This window comes from Penicillium odoratum (assembly GCF_028828045.1).
Source record: "Penicillium odoratum strain IBT 22623 chromosome Unknown utg000004l_segment0_segment0, whole genome shotgun sequence".
Taxonomy (NCBI): Eukaryota; Fungi; Ascomycota; class Eurotiomycetes; order Eurotiales; family Aspergillaceae; genus Penicillium; species Penicillium odoratum.
The window spans coordinates 3,067,329-3,081,036 of NW_026643146.1; the positions used below are offsets into that span (position 1 = coordinate 3,067,329).

At 46.5% G+C, this 13,708-nt stretch overlaps 8 protein-coding genes across 8 annotated transcripts; 4 read left to right on the forward strand and 4 right to left on the reverse strand.

The window, feature by feature from the left end:
- Positions 1 to 633: 633 nt before the first annotated feature.
- Positions 634 to 2,247, forward strand: N7520_005419 (uncharacterized protein; the record flags this gene model as incomplete). The annotated part of the gene is made up of 1 exon (XM_057139353.1): positions 634 to 2,247. One exon carries the CDS (start codon positions 634 to 636, stop codon positions 2,245 to 2,247), a length of 1,614 nt encoding a protein of 537 aa, XP_056997560.1.
- A 214-nt stretch (positions 2,248 to 2,461) lies between these two features.
- N7520_005420 (phenylacetaldoxime dehydratase family protein) lies at positions 2,462 to 3,493 on the reverse strand (the record flags this gene model as incomplete). The annotated part of the gene is made up of 1 exon (XM_057139354.1): positions 2,462 to 3,493. The coding sequence occupies one exon, from the start codon at positions 3,491 to 3,493 to the stop codon at positions 2,462 to 2,464; it is 1,032 nt and encodes a 343-aa protein (XP_056997561.1).
- A 642-nt stretch (positions 3,494 to 4,135) lies between these two features.
- On the forward strand, positions 4,136 to 5,232 carry N7520_005421 (carbon-nitrogen hydrolase family protein; the record flags this gene model as incomplete). The annotated part of the gene is made up of 3 exons (XM_057139355.1): positions 4,136 to 4,305; positions 4,354 to 4,793; positions 4,841 to 5,232. The coding sequence occupies 3 exons, from the start codon at positions 4,136 to 4,138 to the stop codon at positions 5,230 to 5,232; spliced, it is 1,002 nt and encodes a 333-aa protein (XP_056997562.1).
- Positions 5,233 to 5,336: 104 nt separating this feature from the next.
- N7520_005422 (fungal specific transcription factor domain-containing protein) lies at positions 5,337 to 7,270 on the reverse strand (the record flags this gene model as incomplete). The annotated part of the gene is made up of 2 exons (XM_057139356.1): positions 5,337 to 6,222; positions 6,273 to 7,270. The coding sequence occupies 2 exons, from the start codon at positions 7,268 to 7,270 to the stop codon at positions 5,337 to 5,339; spliced, it is 1,884 nt and encodes a 627-aa protein (XP_056997563.1).
- Positions 7,271 to 8,642: 1,372 nt separating this feature from the next.
- N7520_005423 (uncharacterized protein) lies at positions 8,643 to 9,011 on the reverse strand (the record flags this gene model as incomplete). Its single annotated transcript, XM_057139357.1, has 1 exon — positions 8,643 to 9,011. One exon carries the CDS (start codon positions 9,009 to 9,011, stop codon positions 8,643 to 8,645), a length of 369 nt encoding a protein of 122 aa, XP_056997564.1.
- Positions 9,012 to 9,283: 272 nt separating this feature from the next.
- Positions 9,284 to 10,240, reverse strand: N7520_005424 (uncharacterized protein; the record flags this gene model as incomplete). Its single annotated transcript, XM_057139358.1, has 1 exon — positions 9,284 to 10,240. The coding sequence occupies one exon, from the start codon at positions 10,238 to 10,240 to the stop codon at positions 9,284 to 9,286; it is 957 nt and encodes a 318-aa protein (XP_056997565.1).
- A 481-nt stretch (positions 10,241 to 10,721) lies between these two features.
- N7520_005425 (uncharacterized protein) lies at positions 10,722 to 11,367 on the forward strand (the record flags this gene model as incomplete). The annotated part of the gene is made up of 3 exons (XM_057139359.1): positions 10,722 to 10,791; positions 10,964 to 11,118; positions 11,161 to 11,367. 3 exons carry the CDS (start codon positions 10,722 to 10,724, stop codon positions 11,365 to 11,367), a joined length of 432 nt encoding a protein of 143 aa, XP_056997566.1.
- A 5-nt stretch (positions 11,368 to 11,372) lies between these two features.
- On the forward strand, positions 11,373 to 11,787 carry N7520_005426 (LysM peptidoglycan-binding domain-containing protein; the record flags this gene model as incomplete). The annotated part of the gene is made up of 3 exons (XM_057139360.1): positions 11,373 to 11,417; positions 11,476 to 11,567; positions 11,637 to 11,787. The coding sequence occupies 3 exons, from the start codon at positions 11,373 to 11,375 to the stop codon at positions 11,785 to 11,787; spliced, it is 288 nt and encodes a 95-aa protein (XP_056997567.1).
- Between the last annotated feature and the right edge of the window lie 1,921 nt (positions 11,788 to 13,708).

The window sequence follows — 13,708 nt, forward strand, 5'->3', positions numbered from 1 at the left end:
AAACTCTTTACCCATGCGATCATCAAGGAAAGTCCAGTATGATGTGCACCTCAGACCTACCTATGAGCCTTAGTATTTCCACACATTTGCATGGTTGAACTCTATTTTACGTCATATTTTCTAACTCAACAGAACTAACGTCGATTGACAGGAAAGGCTGGCTGAAGCAATGCAGGGCGACTCTATGCGTATCGCTGAGTATCGATAGTCGGCGCGAAACGCTCTGCAAGAATTAGTCTCGGATTTAGCGTGCAGAATGGCACATGCCCTGGCAGGTGGCTGCGAGAGTCCCACATATATGATTGGGTGCTCGGCTATTTAGGACTGCCGCACAGTGTGGGGAAACTGGAGATCAAACAGCGACGGCTAGACTACACGAGAGTGAAGAAATGCTCAAGCTGAAAGTCGAAAAACCTCAGTCATGACAGGCCCACAAGCTCGGCTTGTTGAGCTCTCTCTCTCTGAGAATCATTTGGTGAGCTGAGAGTTGCCACGAGTCCGAGTCTTCAACATTCATAATTTTCGGATATAAAATGGACTCAAATCCCGCAAAGTTCGAGTATTCTTATCACACTTCAGTCATCATTTGAAGTACATTCTATACTTCCCGACGGCTATCTATCTCTTTACATTATGCCTTACACCAACGCAAGCCAGCAGCAGAAGGATGCTGTGGCTACTATGGTTGAGAGGATGATGAAACCTACCAACGCTCCCACTGGCAACTCTTTCACGCTCGGTTGGGATGTTGTTGCCTCATACTCTGAAAAGCAAATCAACAAGCTGCTCAGTGTTCGGCACGGAACGAAGAAGGCCGGTATGCTCAGGAATCTGGTACTCACAACTGAGGACTACAACCCTGCAACGGACGAGCCTTACACCACTACCTGGAACCTGAACTTCGGTCCACCAATGCTTCAATTCGATGCGCATGCCAGTAGTCAGCCAATGTGCTCGATTCAAATGGATATTATCTCCGGCACCAAGCAAGTTACCGGAGCCCCAAAGCCTATCCCGACCGGTTGGAAACTTCAGCTAAACGGCATTCCGCTCGCCACTGCTCGTGGTAAAATCTCCGATGAAGGAGAGATTGAAGGCGGCGTTGAGAACATCGTCCCGGGTGATACGCCAATTCACTTCGGAGACGCTAACGAGGAGCATAGCCATGTTGTGCTTGGCTTTCACTTGGACAAGGACAATCTGAAAGTTCTCGCTATTTCTCCTGACGAATTGGACCTGAAGAACAAGGCTCTTGGGTTTATGAAGACCTCGTTCCAAGAGGGTTTCCTCGACTTCTTCACTGGCAACAACGGGAAGACCGCTTTGAGCTATTCGATTGCAAGTGTCAACAGTGCCTCAGCACCAGGTCACGAAGATCTCAAACCGGTGAAGTTTCAATTTGCAACATTTGCGAAAGGTGATTTGGGCATCGTCTCTATTTTTATTCAGGTCAAAGGAGGCTTTAACGCTGGTACGACCGAAGGGCTTCAATCGCTGTGGCAAGCGCAGTGGCTGCGGAGCAACACTCAGCCAATTCCTGAGCACTTCACTGCCAGTCTCATCCTTTCATCCGAGATGATTCATCGCGTGCTTCTTCAGCCAGGATTCCAGAAATCCAATTGGGATGCGACGAATGCGACCGAACCGACCGACTTTTGTAACAGAGTGAGCGCACGAAACCACGCGGTCTGGAAACTTCCAGTCCAGGACATTGATTATTCTGCTGGAGTGTTTCATGTTGACGGGCCTCAAATCAATTTACATGATTTCCCCCTGAAAATGACGATAACTCAGAAAGATCCCGCTGGTAGCCCTGAGGTGACCGCACACTGGCAAATCGAGAAGGATATCTCTTGGGAAGCACGCCGTCCCATACTGGCAAACTCCGACGGCCACATCCATGCGATTTTCAGACTTTGTGATCCCGATCACTATGATCAACCTCGTAAGATGGACTGCACGATTACACTAGATGATGAAGCTTTTGGCATGGACTTGCAGGTCAACACTCAGAACTTCCGAATGGATCAGAATGAGGAAAATGCAATTGAATTCGAAGCTTGGCAAAAAGGCATGAGGGGCATCTGGACTCAGGCGCCAAATGTCAAAATCGGGACTATGGGCCTGGGATTCCTGCGCACCACTAATCTTCTTACGCCTGATGCACGCGTTGTCGATTTCAATGAGGAGATCGGTCTCAAGGCCCCCAAGGACTTTGTTTTGGTTGGTGATATCTTGGATTACTAGGATGTTTCATGATATTTAGCTTCTTGATTAAAGGCATGTCAATCTTTACCTTTAACAGCATGAGAATCGAAGAATTCGCCATTTCTTATTCCTAATTCATACAAAATATGGCGTAATAGAGCTTTGATAGATATCCCGAGGTAGAAATCATGAAGGATATAACTAGACACAAAACTTGAACAATTATTTCGAGGTTGAAGGTCGCCTGGGCAGGCTATGCCGCGAATTGAGGATGACCCCTCCAAGCCATCCATCCTGTACCTTCCAAACATCCCACATATTCACATTGCATCTCCCCTGCTTTGAGCACCGTGGTCTCGACCCATAATCCAACCTTCCCGGCACTCATTTCCCCGTCTGGTCCATATGCAGCCATGAAGCGGTCCCGAAGCTGCACATGCCCTTTGTTACTGCGCCCAATACGCTCCATGTGGCGTAGATCTTTGAAATAGAACAGCTGAATTTTTTTGTTATACTTCAGTGCCCTAGTCTGAGAGTTTCCAAAGATATCACTTTCTGCGTCAAAGCATAGACGGCCATCTAAGATTCCAGATTGTGACTCCGCAGACATAAGATCTTTGATCCAGTTTTCGACAGATTGCTGGAAGTTTTCGAACCAGTATTTCTTCTCCTCTGGTGAGATTTCCGAGTGGTCTTGGCCTTCGATGACGAAGCAAAGGTTATCAGGGAATTGATTCATAAGGACACGTTCGAAGCGGATGGACGCTTGGCCTGTGGAGCTTATGGCAGGATAAGAGTCTAAATCCTTCTCAAGTGGCGTGGTGAATTTGTCACCAGACGATGCATCCATTCGATGCCGATAACAGCCCCAATAGCCTGCTCTGTCGGCAATAGACACTCGAGATCCAAGCGTACCAAGCCCTATATCATCTGGCTTGTTCGTGCCGTATTGTGTCCGGGATGCATCTGGCATCATCACTTCTCGCCACATTCCAGCGTCTGGAGGAAGGGATGACCAGAAAGCAGAGACTTGGGGACTCGTCCACCAGTCGAGGTACTCTGTTCGGGATCTCCAATACCCCAGCCAGACGAAGGTCTTGCCATGGCTCATTGTGACGGAATCTTCTTGAATCACGCGGTCGACGTGAGTGGCTTTGTCGGTGATAAGAGAGTCGAAGTTGGCTCTGAGAGTTTCTTTCTCAGTTGTTGATTCTCCGTCGCGGTATTGTAGTCCAAATATGGAGTACACGAAGGGTTCGTCCGATGATAACTTGACTCCCCACATAACTTGAATGGGCCTATTGTGGTGCCGATTTAAATGAAAAGGTTATATATATTGGTCTGAAGGAACAGTAAGGACCAGGACGCAGAAAGGTGAGAAAAGAAGTAAGCTGAGAAGCGGGACAAGACCTATCAGGGTATTTAAAGGTATATGTACGTGAACATATGGGGTTAATCGAACAATTTACGCAAAAATAATACAAATTCTCGCGACTTGAAGAGCCTGATGTCTTCAGTCATGACGAGTGTGACACTTGCGGAACTTATCATTCCGCAAATTTGCAAAACAACTATTGGAGACTTATGGTCAAAGATAAAAAATCGCCTCGGCGGTGCATTTCTTCTACTTTACAGTTATGAAAGCCCTCAAATGATTGGTGATTGCCGTGGACCCCGCATTGCGGAGGTGGTAACCTCCGCAGATGCTCATATCTACCCAATCTTTGGACAATTCCATTTATCAACATCTTTGATAAGATAGATAACACCCAAGATTTGAGTTGAGATAAACAAAAGCTCAGCTAATGCGGAAGTCTTGATTCCGCACTTGATCCAGACACTGCATATATAAGTGACATTTTACCGCCGTTTTCTCATTCTCGTAGTCTTACCTTTCCACAGTGGTACCTATACCAGATCACACCTCATGTCGACCCAGACCGTCCGTGTTGCAGTTACCCAGGCCGAGCCAGCGTGGCTAGATCTCGCAGCTGGGGTGGCAAAAACGTGTGAATTAATCACGGAGGCCGCAAAGAACGGCGCTAAGTTGATCGCCTTTCCCGAGTGCTGGATACCCGGGTATCCATGCTGGATCTGGTAAGATTGAGATGATGTCCAGGACAAATCAGTATTAACACTTTCTAGGACCCGGCTCCTCGATGTTGAGCTCAATGTGGCTTATATCAAGAACTCGATCCGCCTTGATTCTCCTGAGATGAAGCAGATTCAGCTTTGCGCAGATACCAACGCGATTGCAGTATCTTTAGGTTTCTCGGAAAACTCCAATGACTCTATATATATCGCTCAAGTGATGATCGGGCCTGATGGGGAGGTCAAGGCCCATCGCCGTAAGATGAAGCCCACGCACATGGAACGTACCATCTTCGGTGATGCTTCAGGAGAGTGCTTTGCAAGTGTTGTGCAGCTTCCATTTGCACGAGTCGGTGCCTTATCTTGCTGGGAGCATATTCAGCCTCTGTTGAAATACCACACCTTATCTCAGCAGGAGGATATCCATGTCGCCGCATGGCCAAGTCTCACGCCTCATAGTGGCGGCTCGGATTTGTGGTCTATGTCAGCAGAAGGTGCGTCCATGTCAGTCTGGATTGGAACATGGCTAACGCACTTATAGGTTGTTCGAGTCTTTCTCAAACTTACGCGATCGAGTCTCAAAGTTTTGTGCTCCATTGCACGGCTCTCATTACGCAAAATGGTATTGACAGAATGAACACTTCTGGGGGAGCAATGATGTCCTCGCCTGGTGGGGGTAGCTCGGCGGTCTTTGGACCAGATGGTAGAAGGTTGACAGAGTCAGTGGATAGTACAACTGAGAAAATCATCTATGCTGATTTGGATATGGATCAAATTGTGGCGACGAAAATGTTCGCAGATGCCACTGGGCATTATAGTCGTCCAGACTTGATGTCGCTTCATGTGTGTAAGCGAGTCAAGAAAATGGTTCACGATGAAGAGGCAGTGGATGTTAAGGGGAGTACCAAACAACCTGTTGAGGATGAGCAATAATCGTCAATACTATTTCCTTATTTCATTTCAACTATATAACTTTCAATTCTCAAATGTTGTACGCACTTCAATTTGCAATACTTTGCTTTCAAATTACATAATTGTTACCTTGTAAATCCCAAGGACAGATCATCACTACTCCCAAATCGGAATATCTGAGACAGGCCCAAAGCTTCATTCTCGCCTTCAGGAAAGGAAATCGATAAAAAATCAAGTTGCGGCTCTGTGCTCCACTCAAACCGTTGCCAATCGTCTGCCATGCCAATATGTAGATCGGGAGGTTCGTCGAAAAGCCCGTTTCGCACGTTAAATGCTGCGTCCTCTGTGTTGATCTCTGAATCTGGCATGAGATGAGAGATTGGAGCAAAAGGATCAGCCTTTTCTGGGCTCGCGCCCAGATTTATATTCGTATTGTCGTCTTTCAAATCATTATCACAAAGCACAAACTCGACGTTCCACCTTCGTGCTAAAGCCTCGATAACGTCAAGACTTTTTTTCGAACGTAGCTTCCAGTAACGGCCAAGCTCCCTAAGGAGATTGAGGCAAGTTCGCACTGACCGGGTATTGTATCTTCTGAAGGTATGTGATGTGGTTGTGGTATTCATTAGATGCACAATCGATGCGCTGAGAATATGATGGATCAGCAATGGATTAGCGTGCTCAAATCCATAATTCTTAGTATAGGTTTGCACGAGACGGACCATTGATGCTGCGGCAGAGGTAATTGACCGCAATACCAGTGGCGTTGCCTTTGAAGTGTTTGGTTGCGCGGCTTTGACTGTGGCAAAAACTCGGAGAAATGGAGGCATGGTGACCAGAATAGCCATTTGGTATGACATGTGGAAGAGCAGAACAGGTTTTGGAGGAACTTTGCGGGTAATTTCCAATGCTTGATCAAGCGACTTGAAGAATTTGCTCAGGTCTTTGTGCGTTAAAATGAGAAGATGGATTTGTTCCGCAAAGTCGAGTTGCTCGAAGGAAGAGGAAAATCTGTTGTCAATAATTAGCCAATGACTTACTATTTCATGACGGAAACAAACATTCGATCCATATTCTGGTCATGCATATACCAAAGTTTGCATTGCCAAGCAAATGAGACCTTAGCCAGATCTTTTTCGCCTCTGAAGAAGGATTCAATAGCTGGTACATTGACACGCCTCCATGGCAGTATACAATTCCGTCCAAGGATCGAGACAGATGTTCGGTCGGTCATATAAAACGACCAAAACGTCTGAACTGTTTCCAGTGGCGGCTTAATGGAGTTTGTTGCAATCTCATCAAGTGCCAAGACATGAAGACGCAGATGAACTGCCATTCCAGCAGCCATCGACAGAAACGTCCACCCGAGATGATCATGACCCAAGGCCAAAGATCGCCAGGATAGAATACAGAGTCCTTGGATGATTTTGATTGTTGGTGCATTTCGAAAACACGTGAAAACCAGACTCTCGCTCAGTTCCGCAAAATCATCGCTAACCTTCAAGGAGTCTGACTGGTTTTCAAATGTAGCACCGGCGGCTAATACGGCCCCGTGGAGGAAAAGGACATCGAGTGGATGGTCAGGGGAAATTGAGAACGCTATAGTGGTTTCGTATTCAGTGAATTGATGCTCTCGGTTGATATTTTCCAAGAACAGAGTTGCAAGTCTGCGTATGCGATTTCGATCTTTGGCATAGTCCAAAATGTGATTTGGAATGGCATAACAGGACTTTGGCAGGCTTGTAGTTTCTGATTGGTTGTTACCAGGCTCAGGGACAATCGTCACTCCATCTGCAAGGTTGGTTCTCCACATCATCACACTTAGCTCCTCCATCGCTTTGCGAGATTGGGTGGATTCGGAGTCATCTTGTTGGATCTCTCTGCACTCGTGATCTTGACCAGAGCTTTTCTGGAGTGAAAGATCATCAAGTCCCAAACCTGATATGTCGGATACGCCCTTATTCTTGGTATTTTCTGCACTCTGTAACGCTAAAAGGGCCTGCACTTGGTTTTCAAGAGACTTGACATACTCCTCGTCCCAGTATTTTCGCCTGGCCATTATTAGCAATCGTGGGCAAAGGGTGAACTAGCAGACATGTGCAGACCAACTTTCGTGTCTTTGGTTCATTCTGGTAAACACAACTCTTGTTCCCTTTCTTACAGGTTGAACATTCGGGTTTCGCCCCATCGCACTACTGGATGATAAGCTGCAACCCTTCAAGTGGGGATCGATGCACCTACTCGACGCTTTGAAGACCGACATTGTTTACAAGCAAATGCAGCGGCCTTGGACTGCAGATCAGTCATTAGACCATAGGGACACAATACCGTGCCCTCCCTAGTACCGGATTAAGGTGCTTGCAGTTGCATGGGGAGATAAGGCGGCGAGATCCCAATTTGGATGAGATCGGTCACGTGATATTTCATACATACAAATTCAATAAGTAGTTATTGACTCTAGCTTGAATAAGTATCAAAATATGATACTAGGGTAGATCCGACTGAGTATTTGGCTTGGCGAGCAGTTGCAATCAGGGTCTAGTGTAGGTCCGATAGATTCCTGAAATGAGCGACCAGAAGCTAGGTCCTGGCGACAAAACCGACTCCACTTTGTATCTCACCCGAACATCTAGTTATAAGGAGTGTTCAACTACGGCTTCCAGTGCATGCGGTCAATATTTGCATCGGCTTAGCCTTAATTGGAAGTAGATGCGAGGTGGCCAAACACTGTATGGAGAATCAAAATGCATGTTCTAATTTACTACGGTGACCCGAACATTCTTCTCAAATACACAGGACATAGTATCAACCGAAACCAAACAGGCTCTAGTCCCAGGGATGAGCGGGCCTTCGAACTTTTGCCGGTCAATCCCTTCAGTCTGAACTTTCATGGCAAGACTACGTTCCTTTTCGGATTTCTGCTTGTACTTCGTTGCCTCAGAGATACCCATGGGCTAGTCAACTGTTTCGCTCATGATAAGATCAATAAGTCCCTGGTGTAATTTATTTGCAATGTGGTCTCGGTGATTAAAGCAGCCTCGTGCCACCAGTCATGGCGCTGTGCGGGTACGTTCTGCGTTGAGTAGATGCGGTAGTGAGGATCAACCAAGTAGATGATAACACAGCGTTGGTGGCCTGAACAAGATTTGTCTTTCAAGGAGAATGGCTGCATTTTGTACCGTGAAGTGTTCGGCCAAGCCAAAGATCGACCCTGCTTTACTCCCAAAGAGCCTAGGTTTTGAACCTCCGGGGGAAATGGGAGATGGTGGAAATCATAGTAACCAAGAGTATGTGGAATGCCGAAGATTTTGTGCATTACATCAGGCTCAGGTGCATAGTCCTATTCATTCAGGTCACTCTCTTGTTGAAAGGATATCCGCGACTCGACATTCTGAACACCGTAGTAGTATCGCGATGCGACCACAATATGCTCATTGAGGAGACCATCGACGTGGAAGTCGCTGGAAGTCGCTGTCACCGGGGTAGAATGGGCTTTCTGGGGTAAGTTCGATGTTGGACACGCGAATGATAACTTGCAGCCCTTCCGACCGAAACTCATCTTGCAGGCAAGTATTCTGGTATGGGTGGTCACCCGACAAACTGGCATCAGGAACAGGGACCTCGCGGCGACTTCTCTTCTTTTCAATGATCGGCTTCCACGTTTTGCAAATTTTCCATTCTTCGTAAGAATAGGAGATTCCGGCTTGTGGGTAATTGAAAGTATTGAGCCTTTTACACTTCAACTCCATCAGTTCATCCAGCTCATTCACTGCCGAGCCCGTCAATATGTCTGGAGTCATTGCAGCAGGGAGATCATCAGGCCCTCTTGAATCTTCCAGATCATCATCATTGATTTCATACTTTGAACCAGGTTCCGGCAAAGCGAGATACTTTTCTACCTTCGTAATAAAAGAGCCCCATGTCTCTATTTCCAGACGCAACCAGGCACGCCAATGCCGACAGTACTGGGTTTCTCGGGTTTAAATTGAGAGTTGGTATCACTCTTGTCGAACCCATGAATTTTGATGCGCAGTGGATAACGACTGGTTGCTCCTTTGATCAGAATTTTGTTTCAAGGGTCCAAGCTCAAGGAAATCAGTATTTCAATTGCCATATAAGCTCGCTTGTTTTGGGGGTGAAGGTTGTTGATGTATGATGGTATGCGAACTTCTGTGCTGGAAGCTTCTTGGCTGGTAAATACTACTTCACTTGGAAGCCACTGAAACCGGTTGAACCAACGGTAGAAAGGGTGGGTTTCGTGATCATATGGCCGAGAAGCTCTCCTGTAGCTCGATGACTTCGCTGTGAATATATCGAGTGGGTGCTCTAAGATTGGTGCAACAATGGCCTTTGATGCAATAGTCGGATATGCTAGACCACTATCAGCCATGGGTACAAGACCTCCTTGACTGAGCACGGCAGTCCAGCCATCGACCAGCATGAACAATGAGGGATCAACCAGATCATGCATCGGACTCGAATCTTCCTCTGGGAATTCCCCTCGTTGGTTGCAGGGAAGTTGTTTTTCCAGCGCCTTTTTCAGTTCAATTTTCAGTGGTTCTCCAGCCAGTTCATCTGATTTGCAGACACCCGAATCGGCATTTAGAGTAAGGACAAACTTCTGTTTTCGAATATCTTTTGCCTTGTCCTGCAGCTCTGCAATGCACCAGTCCCATGTCGTCTGTGACAAATAATTAATGTCGACATCCATATCAGCGTCAGCTTCTGGGTTCAATTGCTCTGTTGATCTCGACTCAGATATCGCATCTGCATACCACTGAGCCAACGCTTTGTCGTCGAACACATCATGTTCCCAGCTTGGTATCTCCGACACTCTTTCAATCATACGAAGGATGAACAGTTCGGTAATAGTCAAACGGGTAGCTCGACCCCGCCTGTGTGGGTGGTTCGGCAGGGCACCATGAGCAAACCTTTGACTGGTTTCCATTTCATAATCAAGGGATATATCCCCGAATGCTGGGACCTGTAGCTGGCCAATCCCAGGATTGTCCATTTTAGGCAGGGTCATCATGAGGCTCACCAGGCTGGTGGACTTGAGGCTTGAGGATGGAGACAGAGAAAGCGCGATCCTCTATGGGGAAAGGTGTCTGGTAATACTGTTGTTAATGCCGTTTCGCTTTGCCAAGAGCTCCGGACTGAAATCGGACCTTCCGCCGATATTTACTTGCTCCGCCTCTCTCACCGACGGTACATACTATTGCGTCGCAAGCTACACCAGCAACACTCTGCCATCTACAGTCTCCGTTCTCCCCAGCCCTTTGCAAACCGGTATAGTCTCTACACGGGATGGTACCTTGCGGATGATGACGATACTTGCGAGGAGATCGCAGAAATATTCGGTACATTCAGCGAAGATAACTTCCTCTGATGGAATCCCGCCGTGGGATCTAACTGTTCCGGTATCACCGCGGGCGATTATTACTGTATCGCTACTCCAGGCACCCCGACCACAGCTACTACCACGGCAATTACGGCGACGTATTCTACAAATGGAGTGGGGCTACAGCCCGAGCAGACTGGTATTTCCGATGAATGTGTATCTTAATGGCTTGTTGGAGTGTAAGTTCACACTTCTACCTTCTTCTCATTTATTGTTGATCGTTAGTTTTGACTAATTCCATCTCCAGAGCTGATACGTGCGCAATCATTGAAGAAGAAAACAGCATCACAGAAGATCAATTCCTGGATTGGAATCCTGCTCTTGGATTAGATTGCTTTAATCTATTGGAAGATTACTATGTCTGCGTTTTGATGCCGAATGCTACCACCACCGGTGGAAACCTTGCGCTTTCCGCTGATAACTCTACAACCTCTGCTTCCCTTACAGCGTCTTGTACTATCACGGTAACGACAGGTGTTTCTCTCTCAATTCCTACATCTTACCAGGTAAGCATCTAACTGTTTCCAATTGCCTCTCCGCTATTACAGAAGTGTGGACTAATTCAAAACAGTCCGACATGGTCTCCAGCTGCGAAGGCTTCTACCTCGTCGAAAGCAACGACCACTGCTAAGACATTGCTCTCGAAGCCAACATCGCCCTCACAGACCTCTACACCTAGAAACCAGCTGTCGGAAGAGACTGCTCGGACCTTGAATCTGGGGAATATGTCTGTTTGGGAAATACTGGACCACTAACGACAATGACGTCCAACCCTCCTATGCCTACTACTCCTAGTCCAACACAGGTAAGCTTTGAAATTTAATTGATAGTGATAATCCTTGGATTTCTAATGGATTTTCTAGACCGGTATGGTGAGCGGGTGTCTTCGGTTCTACTGTGTGGAAAGCGGAGATGATTGCTATGATATTGCTCTTGATGCAGGAATATCGCTTGAGTAAGTGTAGCACCAACTTCCCCTTCTTATCAAATCGTATTTTTTCATCGACTAATCAATATTTTTAAGTGATTTCTACTCCTGGAATCCAGCGGTCTCGGACTGTGCAGATCTCGAAGTCAGTATATTTGTCTGCATTGGCATTTCTGGCCAGGCGACAACCATCACCAGTGGGACGCCTGTAGCAGCAACTGGAACAACAACGGCTACTTCATCATAATATACTATTTGTATAGGATAGATTGTGGGAACAAGACGAAAGTTGAAGAATCCATGTATTGTCTTCCATATATCAGAAATACCTAAGTAGCCAGCCACATGTACAGCATTAATTCCGGGGTCTCAATTCCTTATTCTTCCTCGCCCAGAAGCTGTCAAGTATAGACATCGGATTTTGAATATCTAAATGCGAGCTCCCCTCCGAAATATCAGTCCCATATCCATCACGTTCCCCCGTACCAAAACAAGTCTGCCACTTGATAGTCGTACTGTGGCACTTGTAAGCTTTGTATCTGACAGCGCTATTTTTCACCCTTCTTTTCTTTTCCATCTCCCCTAACCACGGTTTCACCTTCTCCTTCAAAATCCGATACGGTGTAAAGATGGACTTCAAACACCTCTAGATACTCATTCGCCTCAACCATGGCTTCAATCCTATCTAGCCACGCATGTTGGATGTAATTCTTATCGTTCCCTGAATCCCTAGGGACTCCTTGTGGCATTTTCTCCAGACTTGGCAATCAATGAAAATCCGGATATGAGTCAGTGAGGTAAATGTCATTCCTAGAGCGTTCTCTTGGCGCCAATAGGCCCCAAGCGGGGAAGATGGAAGATGACTACAATATGTAGGCTGACAGCTTCACACAAAACGTATGTGATATTGGGTATGGGGGGAGAAAAGAGAGAAGGAGCAGAAGATCTAGAGGATATGCCCCCAGACCCAAAACTAAGCTAGTCCTAAACGGGATGCCAGCGCTGCTCAGGTCACATGATATGACCCAGGGACACCGACACGTTCCATAGGCAGTCATATTTTGCTTTGTTCTGCTTTGACATGTGTGGTTGGATGTTTGTTCCCAAGCTCCACCAGAAGGTCAGACGGCGGATGGCGGGAAGACCCAGAGAGGGAATCTGGGCTGGGAAAGTAGTGCATATATCTTTCTGGTATTGAAAGCGGAATTCGTTGGTGGCGTAGAGAATTGGTAGGCTTTCAGTGTATCTGTTTTTATCATCAGTATTATCATTTCTGAAAAGTCCATGATTCATGTATTGGGGGCACTCTAATCACATATGTAGAATCAAAGATAGGTATCACGGAGCGACCTCTGGGAGCATTCAGAAGCTTGACCGCTGCGCTACTGGCAGAGACTAAGATGTAAAGCCTTTCGGCTTTACACTGCGCTCACATATATACCGCGGCAGAACAGAACAGGGCAAAGCATGTAGGATAAATGTGTGCGCGGTCGCACATAGTGACAATATGAAATGTAACTCACCCCTTCCAACACGAAAAGAAAGCCCAACATCAATCCACATCGCCCAAAACTCTGCAGCAGAAGACGCGTGTCCCCCATTGCTGTACAACGGTCCCAGTCTACTCTTTCGCATGGCGAAAAGCAAACATACGAATTAACAACCCATTTCCTCTTTTCTTTCACCCAGCTACACTGGTAGTGCAGGGCACGGTTTCCGAATAGGAGCTCATAGATGATGATTCTGATTTCTGGGGGAAGGAGGGTGAAGAATGAGCTTTGGAACTGGGGGTTGATGAAAGATCGAGAGGGTTAGAGCTCCTTCTGCTGGACATTGGATGCCGGGTGTTTTTGTGATTTGAGCTTTTCCTCTCCTGATTTTGTATTTAGTGAGTGGTTGATTTTTTGGTAATTTGCACAGTGTTTGTTACTTACTACTCTCTAGGTACCGTGTAAGAAATTTGAAGAGCATGGTTTAAGGCAAAGGTTAAAATGTGATGAAGGAGATGATGAAGAAAGCCGTGGAAGATATGGAGTCTGGGGCACTTGTTTATATCTAGGTAAATTTACTAGGCTAAATAGGGTACCCCGGTAAAATTACAGTACACCTGATTAGATATGGGTCTGGAGCATAAAAATAACACAAAAGGAAAAAGAAAAAGAAAATTT